Source organism: Nicotiana attenuata, unplaced genomic scaffold (assembly GCF_001879085.1).
Source record: "Nicotiana attenuata strain UT unplaced genomic scaffold, NIATTr2, whole genome shotgun sequence".
Lineage (NCBI taxonomy): Eukaryota > Viridiplantae > Streptophyta > Magnoliopsida > Solanales > Solanaceae > Nicotiana > Nicotiana attenuata.
The window spans coordinates 358,279-373,151 of NW_017670559.1; the positions used below are offsets into that span (position 1 = coordinate 358,279).

General features: G+C 44.2%; 1 protein-coding gene across 1 annotated transcript; it reads left to right on the forward strand.

The window, feature by feature from the left end:
* The first annotated feature begins 2,758 nt into the window (after positions 1 to 2,758).
* On the forward strand, positions 2,759 to 4,980 carry LOC109240947 (chaperone protein dnaJ 72). Its single transcript, XM_019407637.1, has 3 exons — positions 2,759 to 3,412; positions 4,077 to 4,146; positions 4,569 to 4,980. Exons 1-3 carry the CDS (start codon positions 2,979 to 2,981, stop codon positions 4,629 to 4,631), a joined length of 567 nt encoding a protein of 188 aa, XP_019263182.1. The 5' UTR covers positions 2,759 to 2,978; the 3' UTR covers positions 4,632 to 4,980.
* Positions 4,981 to 14,873: the final 9,893 nt, after the last annotated feature.

The following is a 14,873-nucleotide window of genomic DNA, read 5'->3' on the forward strand; positions in this document are numbered from 1 at the left end:
TTGAACCAATTCAATTCAAATTGCAGAGCGGTTGTTCTAATTTGCGCCGTTTAACCTCAATGAATCTGAACCTCCATGAAATAGTTGAGATGGTGTTTAAATAATGGAAGAGGGCCAAATATACCATATACTATCAGAATTTGTTTAAATTTGTTCAAATATGTGTTATACTATTGGTTCAAATATACCCCTCTTTTCTTAAGTTTATTCAAAGTGGACATCCAATCCTTCATGGCACTGACATTTGATAAAGTGGATGTTACATGGCTTACCACCTCAGCGCCCCTAATTGATTTTACCCCTCCTTTCTATTTTTCTCGACCACTAAAATTTTCTTCCCCTCAACCACTATTGCCACCATTACCGCTACCATGAAAACATTGTATTTTAAATTTTAGTCTTTTATAGGATTAGAGCGCTGAGGTGGCATGCCATGTGACATCCACCTCATCAAATATCAGTGTCACGTAGGATTGGATGTCTTTTGGATAAACTTAACAGAAGAGAATATTTGAACCAATAATATTACGGTAAAAGTATATTTAAACCCGAAGTATAAAGAAATATATATTTAAATCTTTTCTCATAATATATATGTATATTTGGCCCTTTACCGTATACATATATATATATATATATATATATATATATATATATATATATATATATATATATACGCGAAGAACAATAATTTCCTCCTCTAAGATTACCCTTCTTCGCGTTCGCACCCAACTCCTCGCGTTCGCATAGTAGAATTTGGCGCTGAGGGGCTGTGACTATTTTCTTCTTCGCGTTCGCGTCAGAGCCTCTGCGTTCGCGTAAGCCCCTGCTTTTTACTCTCCGAGTTCGCGTCCGTTATACCGCGTTCGCGATGGCCTTTTTCTTGGCAGCTTCAGTTCCTTCTTCGCGAACGCGATTGTCCTTCCGCGCGTTCGCGATGCACAAATGACCTGGGCAGAATTTAAAACCCAAAATTGTGGGTTTAGGCCATAACTCATATTTTGGACTTGGGAGCTCGGGAGATCACGATTTTTGAAGGGATTTTTACCTGGGCGACTTGGGTAAGTGATTCTTACTCTGTTTAGACTAAATTCCATGAATCTTCACTCAAATTCATCCTTTAATTTCGAAATTTTGGTAGAAATTAGAGAAAAAGTTCTTAGACCAAGAGATTGGGTTTTGATTGGTTTTTTTGACCTCCGATTTGGGAGATTCTTATATGAATAGACTCGTGTGAGTGTGAGGATTCCGAAAATATAAATTTTACCCGATTCCGAGACGTGGGCCCGAGGGGCGTTTTGGTCATTTTACCTAATTTTGCGTATTAGCTTAGAATTAAATCGTAGAATCAGTTACTTGAAGTGTTATTTACGATATGCAATTGAATTCAATAGATTTGGGCCATTTGGAGTCGAATACTCGTGGCAAAGGCGTGATTTTGGGTTGATTTGAGCTTTATTCGAGGTAAGTGGCTTGTCTAACCTTGTGTGGGGGACTTTTCCCCTTAGGAGTGATATTGTGGTAATTGAAATGCCTCGTACGTGAGGTGACGAGCGCGTACTTGTGCTAATTGTTGGAAATCCGTTCTTTTTCATTAAAAATAGCCTTGAATTGTGTTCTTCCTTTTCTTGCTTACACTGTTTGGACATTAAACCTGCTGTAGCTTAGAGAAACATGTCTATTTGACTAAATTGCTCTATTTGCCTTAACTGCCTTAATTGTATTACGTGAATTATGCTAGGTTAGGATTACCTGCTTCACTTTGATATGAAATTGTTTGGATTGAATTCTTGTTGTTGCTGTGTATTTACTTTGGGACTACGGAACGGTATTCCGGGAGATCCCCCTGCACTTTTACTTTGGGACTACGGGACGGTATCCCAGGAGCTCCCCTGTATGTTTACTTTGGGACTACAGAATTGTATTCAGGGAGATCCCCCTGCACATTTATGCGTTGGACTACGGGACTGCACCCGGGAGATCCACTGGAGATGATATTTATATTTGGGGACTACAGGACGGTATCTTGGGAGATCCCCGGTTGTTATCTTGGAGCTGAGTTGTGTTCTCTTACTGTGTTTTACTTGCCTCTATGATAGTTGTTGCTGTCTTTTATATCTTGTGTTACTTACTTACAGTGTTATTTCACACTGTTAAACCTTATATCTTATTAAACCTCAGTAGGGCCCTGACCTTCCTCGTCACTACCCAACCGAGGTTAGGCTTGGCAGTTACTGAGTACCGCTGTGGTGTACTCATGCCCTTCCTACGCATGTTTTTCATGTGCAGATCCAGGTACTTCGACTCAGTCCTACCACCCTTGAGGCGAGACGACTGCTATAGCGACTTCGAGGTATATTTGCCGCGTCCACAGACCGAGGAGTCTCTTTCTATTCCTGCTGTTTAGTATTAGCCCTTCTGTATTTCAGTTCTTGTTATTAGCCCTTCTGTATTATGTATTCCTGCTGTTTCGTATTAGGCCTTCTGTATTATGTGATTCATGGATTTCCGGGTCTTGGATTTATGTATTGGTTTTGAGAATTAAATATGGTGTATGCCGAGAGGCACATCCTACCACTGTTTATTTTTCTTATTTCTGTTTTAAATTGTTTACTTCCGCAAATTTTGGTTTCTTTTCCGCAATTTAGGCTTACCTAGTTGTAGAGACTAGGTGCCGTCACTATGGTTCATGGAAGGCCAACCGGTGTCGTGACAAGTATATATATATATATATTCTTACCGTACTACTTTTATCTTTGACATTTACAATCTTCGAATCCTTGAGAAGGAAAGAGAAAAATCTTCGAATCGAGTGACTTTAACATTTACAGCGATTGACGAAGAGCTCACGGCCATGGAAGCTCCACGAGGTCACGTACTTCTCTCTTTTTCTGCCATAGTTACACATGCATAACCTCTGAAACCTCCATTTCCACTTCCTCCAAATTGACAGAAAAATTAGCTGAAAACAACAAACAATGGATAACTACAAAATATTAGGGTTAACACGAAGCGCAAGCAAAGAAGATATTAAACAAGCGTTTCGAAAATTGGCAATGGAATTTCACCCCGACAAGCACGCACATTCACCGCAGCAGTTAAAGGAAAACGCTACTCTCAAATTCAAGCAAGTTTCCGAAGCGTACGAGACTCTGATCGACGATCGCAAACGCGCCGATTACAATATTCATCAAAATAGTTACCGAAATTCTGCGAATAATTATTATAGTGGTGGTAATAGTGACAATTATTACCGTAATAGTTATCAGAACAGTTATAGGAATAATCACGGTTATGGATATGGGTATAGTCGGCCTGCAAATGGGGGTTCTGCTAGCGCTTTTACCAAATTGGAGATGGTTATGCGGTTCATGAACACGCGCGCGTTTCTCCTCAATGCTGCCTTAGCTGGGTAATTCTCCTTTCCCGTTTGCCCTTTTTCCTTTTAATATTTTGTGGGGCTTTTGTATTGTGTTCCCCTACTTCATTTTATATGATATTATTTGATTGATACAAAAAAATAAAAAGTTAGATTAGTGGTACAAGAACATGAATAAATGTCCTTCAAATCTCAGACTAGTTTGAGTTGGCTATATGAATTTTCAATATCCATCATGCTCCAGTTGGTCCTGTGTCATGCCAATATTGAATGATTTGTCTTTAAGCTCTAGAGGAAGTTGTTGTAATAATTGTCCTTCGATTATTTTAGCACCATGTCACTTTATCACCTTATCTTGTTGTTGTTACTACTTATTGTCTGTTTCTTTTACTTTTACCTTGAGCCGGGGGTCTATTGAAAACGGCATCTCTACCTTCCCAAGGTAGGGGTAAGGTGTGCATACACTCTACCCCTCCTAGACCCTCATTTTGTGGGATTACACTAGGTTTGTCGTTGTTGTTGTACTGTACAAGCTTTAGATCCTAAACTTTCTGATTCATGCGAACAACTCGACTCTCTAAGACATCGCCTTGCTCTTCTGTTTTATCTCAATGTTTCTCGTGTGGATAAGTTATTTACCTCAATGTTGACCCAGTTAAGATCTTCTCGGGACATCACTGATATATATTTTCTACAGTATATTGTTAGGTGCAACATATGCAGTTGATGCAGGTGGGGAGGCACTATGGAAGATGCAAAATTCTGGAGTATGACTTCTCTTCCTTTTATCCATCACCATCCTTACACTTCCCATTAATTGAAACAGCATACAGATTAGATTAACAAGCACACTATTTCATACTGAACCAAACAAGTGTAGCCCAAGCAAGGTTTTACTATTGCATACACTTAAATATATTTGATCCTCCTTTTTTCTAGTATCAATGGTAGGATTAGATATTGGTCTTTAGTTTGACAATGTTACTTGGTTTAGGATATTGTTTGCTCTAACTTTTGCAGCTTATTTTTTCAATCTCTTATCTTCTTGCTTTTGTAGTTTTAATGTTTCTGTGTAGATTTATATGACTTGCAGAGTTTCATCATTCAGTCCTAGAAGTATTTGATATAGTAATCAGTAACATGTCGAATAATTTTCCATAATAATCTTCTTTGTGATCTTTGAGTGTAGAAATCATTTGAAGAAGCAATGGAATCTGTAGAAAAAGCTAAAGCATTTGATGACAAAAGATGAAGAGCTGTGCTGTATAGTTGTCTGCTTTTGTCGACCAGGTTTGAAATGCTCATGGTGGAAACCTTGCATCATACCTTCTGAAGTGGAAATATACTATTGGAATTTGCAAATGGCTGAGCTAAGATATTCAATTGCTGTCAAAATTGCTCAAACTTTTGACAGAAATAAAAAGGGAGAGAGTTTGGTAAGGGAGTTGAGCAGCGGTGTACCCTTGTGTAGAAGAAACAAATCATAGTGGGTTGCATTGCTCTTTTTGTATCGTGTAATACTATAATACTAACCAAATAAAAATGTGTACAGAATTCTTTTGATCGGTAAAATGTGTGGATAGATGTCAAATAGATACAAATCGACTTGCCTAGAGTATAATGTATTACATGTTAAAATTTAGAGTACAATAAGAGACTTCAACGCCACCAAAACCATGTAGTACAACAAGTTTAGATGTCAAACTTATTCGGTGAGGCGAGGGAAAATCAAAGGTGAAGATATATTAAGATAGAAAATATTAATCATAGAAATTTGGGTATTTAGCATTTTTTTTTTAATTCCCTTACTTTGTTGGAGCTATTACTCCTTTGGTGACTCAAACCCACGACTCTGGAGTCATAGGTGAGGGGTGCTGCTGACCATCTGCGCAACCCCTCTTGTCGGTATTCAGCATTCAAAATCCATGTAGCGGTAAAAAGAAACTCGATCAGCCGATGGGCAGAACTATTTGTGATTTTTCTGCCGTTAGCTTGGCAATCAAATTGAGCGGACAACAATTTCCTTTATTTATAAAAGTGATGTTCGATCTAACTTGGATACCTTAATTATTCCGCGGGGTATTTACTACCTCTCATCGCCGAATAGACAACCATTTCTGGAGCTCTGTTTACAATGGCATATTATAGTTTGTAAAATTGCACCAAAGCCTATATTTTTTCCCGGAAAAATTGTTTACGGACTCAATTTCCTTAGAATTTCATAAGGACTCTGTTTACCTTGAAAACGGTAATAACAATTAAATTTAATTTTGTGGTTCTAAAAAATATGTGATCTATTTTTATGCTAGTTGTTAAGTAGTAGATGCTAAGTGACGAGGTTAGAAAATAAGATAAGAGATTGAAGATGGCTTTAGAAACCAAACCAAACGGTTGAGAATCGGGGCCTCGAGCTAGCGCGTGCGGGGCCTCGATGTCAAGTCAGATGCTCGTAAAGGGTCAGTCGATGAAGGATTAACAACTATTAAGGCCGTGATTGCGGCTCTTTATGACCAATAACGAGCAATAAATGAAGAACAATTGATGAGATATAATAAATGTAAGTAAAGCAATAAATGTAAGTGATAGAGTCAAATAGAGAGTATGTTCTAGTTAAAGAGCAGAAAGAATGTTCTTCTATTGAATGAAATATGTTGTATCTTGCGTATCAGATCCTTCTACAAAATGACAAGGATCCCCTTTATATAAGGAGGGAAATCCCATCAGAGCACATGAGTAACTATTACAAAGAAACATAGCTGGAACAACTACTTACTAGTCTGGTACAGACTAGTGTTCCCCTTGCAGGCTTTGTCGGTTTTGATCATATGCCTTGGGAATTTCCTGCTGGTGTGTCGCAGCCGTTGGTTTGCACTGCCTCGAGGTCGATCATCACGAACCCTCGGGGGCGAACTCCGAGCTAGACTTCGAGCCTCCCAAGTGTGGTCTTTTTTGAGGCGCCCTAGTGATCATAAAATCGAGCCCTTTGATTTTTACCGTATACAGATAGTCCCAGCGTTTCTTAGAATAAAATGATAAGAAACGATTTTGACACCGATCCCCTCGAGCCTTTTGCGATGATGTCATCCTCATGACGTCAGCTTTTCTGATAACTGAGACGTCCCATCGACACGTCTTTCCGAGGAGCATTTGATGTAACACCATTTTACTTTCTCAAGGCGATAATATCACCGCCGATCCGTTTCTCAATAGGCATTGATTGTGCCTGTCGATCGGTCTCCCAAGACATTGATTGTGCCGTCGGCACGTTTCCCAGAGGCATTGATTGCGCTGTTGGTTACGCTTCCTCCTTTCTATAAATGGAAGCTTTCTTGAACCAAAACTTCATGCAGTCATTCTTCAACAATCTTCGGCTCCTTACTTCTCTTCATCTTCGTCCAATTTTATTTCCTATGTTTAAAGCCTATGGCCGCAAGGTCATACGACGGCGTTCTTGCCAGTTGTTATGGCTCTTTCTCAGAGCTTTCCCCTACTGAGTGGGATCGCACTAGTTTTTTGTCGTCGTCGTTGTTGTTGTTGTTGTTGTTGCTATCATCGTTGGCTCGAGACAATAAGGGGAGGGGGCGTTGGATTTTTTCCTACTCAGGAAGACATTTGAACTTTACACTGCTGCTCCGGAGGACGTTCGAACTTTACACAGCTGCTCACCTCCCTACTTCGGCTGGGTATGGAGCTTCACCCCTTTTGCTTTTCGTGGAGTGAAGCGGCGCTACCAGCTACTACCCTGCACGTCACAATGTTCCAAGAAGTGGGCTCAAAGTAGCCGTGTCGGCAAGGCCTGCAAAGAGCTTTTGCTCTTTGGCGAGTCATGGCCCCCTCTTCATCTTTTTCTGCTTCTTCATCATTTTCTGCTTCTTCCTCATCCTTGAAGATGCCATTTGGAAGGTCGAGGTGGGGCCCCGAAGAAATGATTCTCAAAGGCATTGCTCCCGAGGATGTACCCCCGAGAGCAGATTAGACTTTGAGATGTTACTTTCGCTTCTTTGTTTCTGTGTAAAGACCCTTCGTGGGCTTTTGTACTCACATGTAAGGTCCCTTCACGGGCCTTTTGTAATCAACGTCTATTAATGCAAAGAAGTTTCTTCAATTTGTCTATAATTTATGTTGGATTTTCCTTTATTTGCATTTGTGAAGAATCTGAGTGCATGACTCTTCCGATCGGTCCGAATACCGGGCCCGGGTGCAGGTATTTCCTCGGCTCCTGATTGATTAGTACGATATCCTGTGGAGCGCTTTGTCATCCCTCGGACTGAGCTCGGGTTGGATAGATACAAGCGTAGGCCACCGGGACCCTTGAGTGAAACTAGGGCTTCGAATCTATAGAACGAAACCTAGCCCATCCGACCCCGTCAATAGTCCTCGAGGGGAAACTAGCTCGGTCGTCCGAGAATAAAGATAGCCTTTAGGCTTTCGCAAGCAGTCCCCGAATGAGAGCTCGCTCAAGCTCGGGTGACCTGAAAACTTGCTTTGAACCTAGAGTGAAGATAACCTTAAGGTGTTGCAAATAGATCCCGGACGAGAGTTCGTCTGAGTTCGGATAGCCCCTGGATTAAAGTAACCGAGAGGACATTTAACTGGACCCGAAGGCGAGAAATAGCCCTAAGGTTTTATCAGTAGTCTTTGAGTGAGACTTGGCTCAGGCTCGGGTAGCTCGGGTAAATGACCCGCACTTGCAATAGCAGAAATCCTCGAGGTAGGGTACCACCTCGAGGTCAAGCCCATATGAGTAGGTTTTTAGAACTTATCTTCTTTTTTACAGAGATCCTCGAAATCGGGTACCCATCTCGAGGCTTGTAGTGATATCAATGGCTCCTTGTAACCTATCTTCTTTTTTGACAAAGGTCCTCGAGATCAGGTACCATCTCGAGGATTGTAATGACATCAATGGTTCCTTAGAGCCTATCTTCTTCTCGACAGAGGACCTCGAGATCGGGTACCATCTCGAGGCTTACGATATCAATGGCTCCTTAGAGCCTATCTTCTTCTCGACAGAGGACCTCGAGATCGGGTACCATCTCGAGGCCTACGATATCAATGGCTCCTTAGAGCCTATCTTCCTCTTGATAGAGATCCTCGAGATCGGGTACTATCTCGAGGCCTGTAACGATGTCAAGGGCTCTTTAGAGCCTATCTTCCTTTTGATAGAGGTTCTTGAGATCGGGTACCATCTCGAGGCTTGTTGATGCGGGGGTTTTTGATCCCCGAAATGTCGTACGACCGCATAGATTGTATGACATGGTTATAAAACGATCGAGGCGATCGCGCCGGTACATCTTCCCAAAGTGATAATGGCTTAGCCAGCATTTTTAACTAGCCTTTGAGGCGGGCGAACAGTCACCGCTTGTTTCCATATATAGGTTTATTTTCTCTCCTTTGAGGATTCCTCTATCCTGAGTGTCTTATTCTTCTTCATAGATTTCTTCTCTCTACGTTAAGTTCTTCACTATTTTAACTTAGGAATCTTTGCTCAGATTTCCGCTCCAGTTCTCTGATTTTGCCACAGTTATGGTTGTTGCGCGAGGATTCGTTTGGCAAGGAGAAGGAAGTTCCGCCACTGATCCCTGCCTGGTTGGTGGCGCGTCGCCGGAGTCAGGCGAGCCGCCTTTAGGACATTTTGCTTCGAGGGGGAATTTTCCTACAGGAAAACCTCCCAATGCTCAGGGCCATTGGGAGTATGCTTCGAAGCTTACCTCTCTGATAGGAGAGAGGAATCTTGAGTTAGTGATAAAAGATTGTGGATGGGGGAGAAAGTAGTACTGCAGGTACCTTCCCCGGAAGAGAGAATTATGGACCGTGCCGAGGGGTTTCTGAACGTATGCACGTACCCCTTTACGCTGGGCCCCCTCGATAGGGTTGTGCTCAATTTCTGTAAAAAATATCGGGCTACCTTGGCACAGGTTCACCGTCATTTTGGCGTATAGTACTGATGATGCAATTCTTCGCGGAGGGAGCAGGGCTCGATTTTACCCTCAGTCACCTTATCAGGTTGTACCGGCCTTTTCACCATCGAGGCCTGCTAACCCTGCGATGCCGATCCACTAGGCCTTTCATTGTTGATGACGAAGAAGATGGGGATTGGGAATGGATGAGCCGGTTCATCCGAGTACGGCCTGCTGATATTATCCCAATGGAGTTCCTGCCGTTTCCCGAGGAATGGAATTTCGCACGTAAATGGTACACTTGTGTCTTTGTTGTTTTGCTTGCTTTGCTCATGGTGGAGGCGGGCTCCGTAAATGCGTTTTTCCTTCCCTTTCTGCAACAATTTCATGGACGCCATACGAGGTCCCTGACATGACGGATTGGGCTCGAAAGTTGATGATCTATTCGACTCATGACGGTCGTAAGTGGCGAGATCTGTCTACGGGCATATGGGAGGCAAAACACCACGGTACATGCTATGCGATTTTGCTCTTTTTTGGAAAGCACCCTCCTTTTAAGCGTATTGATTCCGACTGTGTAGGCATTGGGAGGGTTCTCTGAAGTGAGACCGTGCCTTCCCGGAAAGGGGGAAGAATCATCAGCTTTGGGGCCGAATAATAAGCGAAAAGAGCCTTCGCAGAGTGACGATGCTTATAGCAGGATGAGTCCAGCCCGGAGGCCTAGTGAGGATGCATCAGCCGAGCCTGCAGCGCTCGAGGCGAGGAATAAGGGTTCTCTGCCGCCGACTTCTCCTCCCATCGAAGGTACTTTGAGGGATGCTCGAGGCCAGGGACCGCATGTATCGAGCGGCCGTGTCACGATCAGGAGTGGTTTTACTGGGGTTGATGGAGCCAGACTAGTGGACGTGCGCTCGACTTTTGAGGAAGCTCAGCGGCTCTACTCTGTGGTGAGTTTTGGCCGATTGTATCGGTTCTCTAGTTTTTGCAGCTTTTTCTCTCTTATCGAGTTTCTCCTTCGCAGGCTTTTAACAAGCTCAAGTCTGAGCTGCTTCGTTGTGAGGCCATGCTGCGAAAAGCCGTGGATGGGGAGAAATCCCTCAGGCTTCATTGCGATGAGAGAGAAGATGAGTTGGCACACTTGCGGTATGAGGCGAGTCGAAGCCTGAACTATGAAAGCTACCTCGAAGAGCAGGTAAATTTTGTTCTAAGGGGTGCATGTTCCCTTTTCTATCCTTGAGGCTGATGTCTCGTTCATTCTAGTTTCAGAGGAAGTCGGAGGACCTGGAACGCCTCGAGGGTGAAATTGGCCAAAGTAAGTGCCAGTGCGATGAATTGAAGGCTCGGGTGGACGCTCGGGTTGCGGTGGAAAAGGCCGCTTTGTCCAAAGCTTCCGCCTTCGAAGTTCAACTTCGCGTGGCATGCGAGAACAGCCTGGTCCAAGCGGACATGATTACAAGGCTCGAGTTTGAGCTTCTGAAGGTGAAGGCCAAAATTGTGGATGCCCGGGCCGAAGCCGTATTGAGCCGAACTAAGGCTGACAAGAAAGTGGCGGTCTATTTGAAGGACGCTTCTGATGCTCGAGCTGAGCTGAGCTGAGAAGGGCTCTTGACCGTGAGAGCAGGAGCAAGGAATATGCTCGGTGCAAATCTCGAAGGTAAACCCTCGAGGAGATCCATGCTAGGGGCTTTGACCTCTCGAAAGAGGTAAAGCAGGCAAAGGCGGATGAGTCTGACGCTAAATCCCTTCTGTTCGATGCCGACGATAGCGAGAAAGAGGTCGACGGGCCATAGTCCCCGATGGGGACGTAGATTAGGCCTTCCTTTTCCGGTTCTGTGTATAGTGCTTTCAGGGAACATTGTAAATGGAGCTTGTATTTTTCGCATATATGTATAAAAGGAAGCCTTGCGACTTTATTTTTCATGCACTTCCTTTTGCTTCGATGTTTGTTAGTCGTTAGCCAGATGAACTGGTCTTTGAAAGAAGAACCCTTAGGTTTATTGTATGGCCCCGGGGCTCGTTCGGATTGCCCGTAGGCTCTTACGCGTTTGGTCGGGACGACCTTTTAGTGTAAGTCGGCGTTTAAGCTCTTATGCTTTTGCTCTTAGGCATATGTAGTTAACTGTTTCGGGTTCAGTCTCCGAGTCGAGTTTTGACTCGAACTTATTGGCCCTTAAGTTTTTGAATTAAAAAGCTGGCCCTTAGGCTCTTACGCGTTTGGTCGGTACGACCTTTTATATGGGCTGGCCGCAATAGCTCTTACGCATTGGGTCGGTATGACCTTTTATATGGGCTGGCGACAGTGGCTCTTACGCATTAGGTCGGTACAACCTCTAATATAGGCTTTATTATTCCCTCGTTAAGGATTTTTTGAAATTGTGTTTGCCCGACTCTTCGACGGTTCGATAAAAACCTCGATCGTGAGTCGTTATGTGGCGATGAACGAGCACCTCGGGAGGTTTTGCTCGATGGCTGAGTGTTTCGAAGCCTATATTTTGGAGCTGACATGGTCGAAGCCCTTTTGCCTATGTCGAGGGTAGCCTGTTTTAACTGGTTCTTTTCAAAGTTTTTTCGAAGTAATTGAAGGCCTGTGATTTCATAGTGATGGTCGGGCGTCTCCGAGTCGCGTTAGTTTTGCTGGTACAGCCTTGTGACTGTAGTCGTTGTGTTTGGCCGGAGCCTTTCAGTCCCCGAGTGAAGTAGTTTCGACGTCTATATCGAGGGTATGCCTTTTTAGGGGTCTTATAAGTTCGATATATAGCCTTAACTTTAATATCGGGATTATGCCTTTTGTAAGGTCTTAAAAGTTTTACATGCCTTTGAGGTATTACTGTTTTGGTTACAGATTTGATATTGCCTTATGAAGGTCTTATAGATTTGATATTGCCTTATGAAGGTCTTACGCGCTCGAGATTGCCCGTATGGGGCCTTATAGCCTCGCGTTTTTGACGGATCGATGGGGTGGCAGTTGGCGGTCCCTGAGTCATCAAAAGTTTCTTGGCTCGGGAGCCATTCCTTGTAAACTTGGTATTGCCTCATTAAGGGCTTAAGAGTTTGGAGTTTCCGACCCGGAGGTCATGTGGCCTTGAGTTTTCGACGCCAATCCCCGAGTGTTCGGGACATTTTTTGGCTTCTAAAGCCGTTTTTGCAATCTTAATGTTGCCTCAATGAGGGCTTAGCTTCGAGTTTTTGACGCCAGTCCCCGAGTGTTCGGGACGATTTTTGGCTCTGGAGCTGTTTTTGTAAAAATACCGAGCTTCTTTGAACGCGAAATGCTTTGATGGAGGGGAAAGTATTCTTTGATTGCTTGGTACAAGTATACACGTTTTTGCTGTCAAGGTCTCGGTTATTTTATACAGACACGATTCATTCGACCGTTTGGTCCGGTACATCATTTTCCTATCGAGACCCCGTTCAGCACATCTTGGCTTCTCCGAGGAGGTGACCTTCCGGGGGGATACCCCTCAGTATTCGAGGTTGATTGAAGAGAAGCCTTGAATACTTGTTAAGCCTTCCTTAGGTAGCATGTAGATGTTGCCTCGTAAAAAACCTTGCCGGTAAAACCCTTATTGGGATAAAACCCAGTCGAAGGAAAAGAGTGCAGCGTATGCTTTTGGAACCTAAGGTCTTCCAGTTGGAAAGCGCTTTGGCTGTTTCGATCGGATACCTGCACATAGATTAGTGTGAAATGTAACTAAAAAAGGGGAGATGATACCTTAATGCCGATGGCACCTTGAGCCTCGATGTGCTTCGAATAGTTGTTTTCAGGACAGGGCACGATCCTTTGCTAGTTTAGTCGGGTGTAGCCGAGAATATAGCTTGTTATTGCTACTTTACTGTTTGCTTATCCTTTGGCTCCTTCGATGTTTGGGGCGTAGGTGCCGGTGCTACATCGTGCACCGCGAACATTTCCCTTGCTGCATGTTGTTCCCCATATACGGTTTTTATGTCGTCTTTTGCCGGGAACTTCATCAATTGGTGAAGGGTGGATGGTACTACTCTCATGCAGTGTATCCACGGCCTACCGAGCAAGGCGTTGTATCTCATGTCTCTTTCGATGATATGGAATTTGGCATTTTGGGTAGTGCCGGTCACGTTGACCGAGAGGGTGATTTCCCCTTTCGTTGTTTTGCTCGCCATGTTGAACCCGTTGAGGACTCGAAAGGCGGGCACGATTTGGTGGAGCAGTCCGAGCTGCTCCACCACCCTCGACCTGATGATGTTGGCCGAGCTACCCGAATCCACAAGCACACGCTTAATTTGAAATGTATTTACAAGAAAAGAAATTACCAATGCGTCGTTATGGGGCTAAGATAGAGCCTCAATGTCTTCGTTGCTGAACGTGAGGGCATCCTCGGGCAAATAACCTCGAGTTCACTTTTCCCTGGTGATGGAAATTTTTGTTCTCCTGACCATGGGTTCTTGTGGAGCATCGATACCTCCGAAGATCATGTGGATGACATGTTGTGGCTCGCCTGTTTCACTCTTCTTGGTCGCCTCTCTTTCCCGGAACTGATCTTTGGCTCGGTCGCTGAGGAATTCTCGGAGGTGACCTTTGCTGAGTAGTCGGGCTACTTCTTCCCAGAGTTGTCGGCAATCCTCGGTCCTGTGACCGTGTGTGTTGTGAAATTCACACACTAAGTTATGGTTCCTTTGCGAAGGATCTGATTGTACGGGCCTAGGCCACCTGGTGTCTCTGATTTTACTGATGGCGAATACGATGTCTGAGATGTTGAAGTTGAAGTTGTATTCCGACAGGCGGGGTGCCTCCGTGGACCTTGTGTGCCTATCGAATCCAGCTTTGCTAACAAGTCCTCGAGGGTTCTGACCTCGATCCAACCTTCGACCGTTGCGGGGTATGTTGTGCCTCGGGGAGTTCCTTCTATCTTCAGTGTATGGTTGGCATCTTTCTTTGTTTGGCTTTGGCTCCTTTGTCGGAAGCCTGCTGGGATATACCGAGCCCGATGGGGCTCCTAGTTGGTCGTCTTCGACCCTGATCTTTGATTGGTACCGATTGTGGACATCCGACCATGTCAAGGCGGGATATTCGACTAAGTTCTGCTTCAGCTGTTTTGAAGCTACCGAGCTTCGCTCGTTCAAACCTTGAGTGAAGGCCTGCACTGCCCAGTCGTTGGAGACTGGCGGCAGTTCCATTCGTTCCATTTGAAAGCGAGATACAAACTCTCGTAGCATCTCGTTCTCCCTTTGCTTGATTTTGAAAACGTCGGACTTCCTTGTAGCTACCTTGATGGCACAGGCATGTGCCTTTATGAAGGAATATGCTAGCATGGCAAATGAGTCTATCGAGTTCGGGGCTAGGTTGTGATACCACATCATTGCCCCTTTTGAAAGTGTTTCTCCAAACTTTTTGAGCAGGACGGACTCGATCTCGTCGTCCTTCAGGTCGTTGCCTTTTACTGCACAAGTGTAAGCAGTCACGTGCTCGTTGGGGTCTGAGGTTCCGTTGTACTTTGGTAGGTCGGGCATTCTGAACTTCTTTGGAATGGGTTTTGGGGCCGCTTCCTGTGGGAATGGCTTTTGTATGAACTTCTTCAAATCTACACCTTCAAGATCGGGGGTGTGCCCGGAATTTGATCGAC

Coding starts and splice junctions, on each gene's coding strand:
- LOC109240947 (XM_019407637.1), top strand. CDS start 2,979: ATGGATAACTACAAAATATTAGGGTTAACACGAAGCGCAAGCAAAGAA. Junction 3,413..4,076: donor CTCAATGCTGCCTTAGCTGG/GTAATTCTCCTT, acceptor TATTTTCTACAG/TATATTGTTAGGTGCAACAT. Junction 4,147..4,568: donor GGAAGATGCAAAATTCTGGA/GTATGACTTCTC, acceptor CTTTGAGTGTAG/AAATCATTTGAAGAAGCAAT.